This window comes from Monodon monoceros, unplaced genomic scaffold (assembly GCF_005190385.1).
Source record: "Monodon monoceros isolate NGI ecotype Baffin Bay Population unplaced genomic scaffold, NGI_Narwhal_1 Contig6317_ctg1, whole genome shotgun sequence".
NCBI classification, from domain to species: domain Eukaryota; kingdom Metazoa; phylum Chordata; class Mammalia; order Artiodactyla; family Monodontidae; genus Monodon; species Monodon monoceros.
Window position 1 is genome coordinate 1 of NW_021702058.1, and position 2,202 is coordinate 2,202.

A 2,202-nucleotide genomic window follows, 5' to 3' on the forward strand; every position below is an offset into this window, starting at 1 on the left:
ATCAACAGCTAATAGAAGACAAGTTTTGTTTTAAAGCAGAAACCATAAAACATCATAAAACAGATGGTTTAAAATATAAGAACAGTTAACTTTTACAGTATAAAAAGTATAATTCTAAAAAAACAAAACCCCAAAACTTTAGTTCCACAAAACAAAAAAGAACAAGTAGAAGCATTATGTAGATAGAAAAATGTATATATCTTTTCACGAAAAGAAAAGCAAACATTTATAAACTAGAGAGAAGGGGCAGGTTCTTAAGTGTAGCTGAACCACTGCTTAGCACAAGTCAACAGACCTCAGATTAAAGCCTCTTCTCACTGCCTTAGGAAGTGGTTATTTACATAAGGAGTGAGACTCCCTCAGCTAATTTTTGTTTTCTTTTCACCCTTTTAGAGATTCTAATCGATGGAAAGACCACAGAAATCAAAATAAGAAAGTAAATTCTCTAGATTTCGGTGACAGGAATGGGAGCATTACTCTGGCCAATGCAATGAAGAAAAGCTACCCACGAAGTTCTTGAAACAACAGTCATAAAATTAAATTTGAATCACAGTTAAAACTACACTACAGCAAACAAACAAAAATAAGATTAAAATAATAAGGTGCTCATACTGGTTGAAAACAACACTGAGGAAGTGTTTTTGGTTTTGTTGCTATAGACGTTTGGCCAAAACAAAGCTCACCGGAATAGTAGTTACCCTGACCCTGTGGAATCAGTTTCCCTATGGAAACTGAAGTGGATATTTAAGATGACTGATGGAAAGCAATTAAAAAACCCTGCTCTAACCAAAGTACTCCTGGCAGTTTTAAATACAGACAGATGAAAGATAAGAATATTGATTTTAAAAGTGCCATCCATTACTCTAGAACCGCAAGTCTTCTCGAGGCCTGAAGTCTATGAAAAACGCTTCTCGACAACAGAAAGCTAGGAAAAGGCTTCTAAGGATGCTCCGCGCAGGCGCGTGGACGCAATGTCACCGCCCGAGTCCCCGCTGACCAGGCTCCTCTGCCCCGGGGACCAGGGCTCACCCAGCGTTAGAGGGAAGGACCTGGCTTTATCTCCAGGCCTCAGGTCCGCTGCTGCTCGTTCCGAGGCCCCTCCCGGAGCGCGGCGGGGAGACCGCGGAGGGCCCACTCCCCTCCTACCTGCAGCACGAAGGCGCTCGGCCAGACGGTGAAGCCGCACTCGGCGGCCGGGCCACGGGACAGCCTCACGGCGGTCGCCTCCTCGTTGGGGTTGTCCACGGCCAGGGGCAGCGTCCGCGAGGCTCCCAGGCGCACGTCCCCGAAGCAGAGGAAGGGCGACCTGCAGAAGTGGCTGAGGGACAGGACCGGCGAGGAGGCCGCCTCCTCCTCGGCCCGGGAGCCCCGCGGCCTCGGTTCCGGGGGGCTCCGCTCCCAGCGGTCGCGCCCCCGACGCCTGGTCGCCATGGCGGCCTCTAAGCCCAACGGGCTGCTCCGAGCCGCCGTGCAGGAACGCCCACCGTGTCCTCTCGGGAAGCTGGGGGAATTGGAGCGAATTCGCCCCCTTTCTCGTGCGATCGCCGAGACCCGGTAAATAAGCCAGACACACAGACTCGCAAACTGGAAACAGAAGCAAACAGCGCAGGTTGTTTGCTCTGTTTAAACTTCCCGCCGCCACCAATGGGGGCGCCCGGGCCCGCCCACCTCCCCGCGGGGCCAATCATCGGGCAGCAGTCCCGGCCAATGAGAAGAGGGCGCCTTATTTAAACGTGATGACGGCGGCGCCTGGCTCTGCGCGCGGAGGCGACAGTGGCTTCGAGGTCTCCGTGGCCCCTGAGGCCCGGGGCTCAGACTCGGAATTCGCCTTTCGGTTTTGTGAACAGGCTGCTTGAAAGAAAGAGAGTCACAGCACTTCCACCGTAAATGCAGCAGTCACTGCCTTGCTGGGACAGTCATTTCCCTCCCCCAGTATACCCGCCCAGGGTTACAACCCTGAGCTCCCCGCATAGGCTTCCTGGGCCCAAATGGGAGAAAATGAGGAAAATTAAATGTATAGTTAGTGTGAACGTGCTGATGTCAGTGCCTGACCCCAGCAGGGGCTCAGTGATACTGGGAGCAAAACTAGGTAAACAAACAAAACCTGAGATTCCCAGAAATTCATAAGCGATGGTCTTGACTGGCATTGCCCTTGACAAATAACTTCTCGGTTTTAATTTTAATTGTAGACATCTGATAATA

At 50.7% G+C, this 2,202-nt stretch overlaps 1 protein-coding gene across 1 annotated transcript; it reads right to left on the reverse strand.

The window, feature by feature from the left end:
- Window positions 1–1,068: 1,068 nt before the first annotated feature.
- Window positions 1,069–1,480, reverse strand: LOC114890725 (abnormal spindle-like microcephaly-associated protein homolog). Its single transcript, XM_029214580.1, has one exon. It carries the CDS (start codon window positions 1,429–1,431, stop codon window positions 1,069–1,071), a length of 363 nt encoding a protein of 120 aa, XP_029070413.1. The 5' UTR covers window positions 1,432–1,480.
- Between the last annotated feature and the right edge of the window lie 722 nt (window positions 1,481–2,202).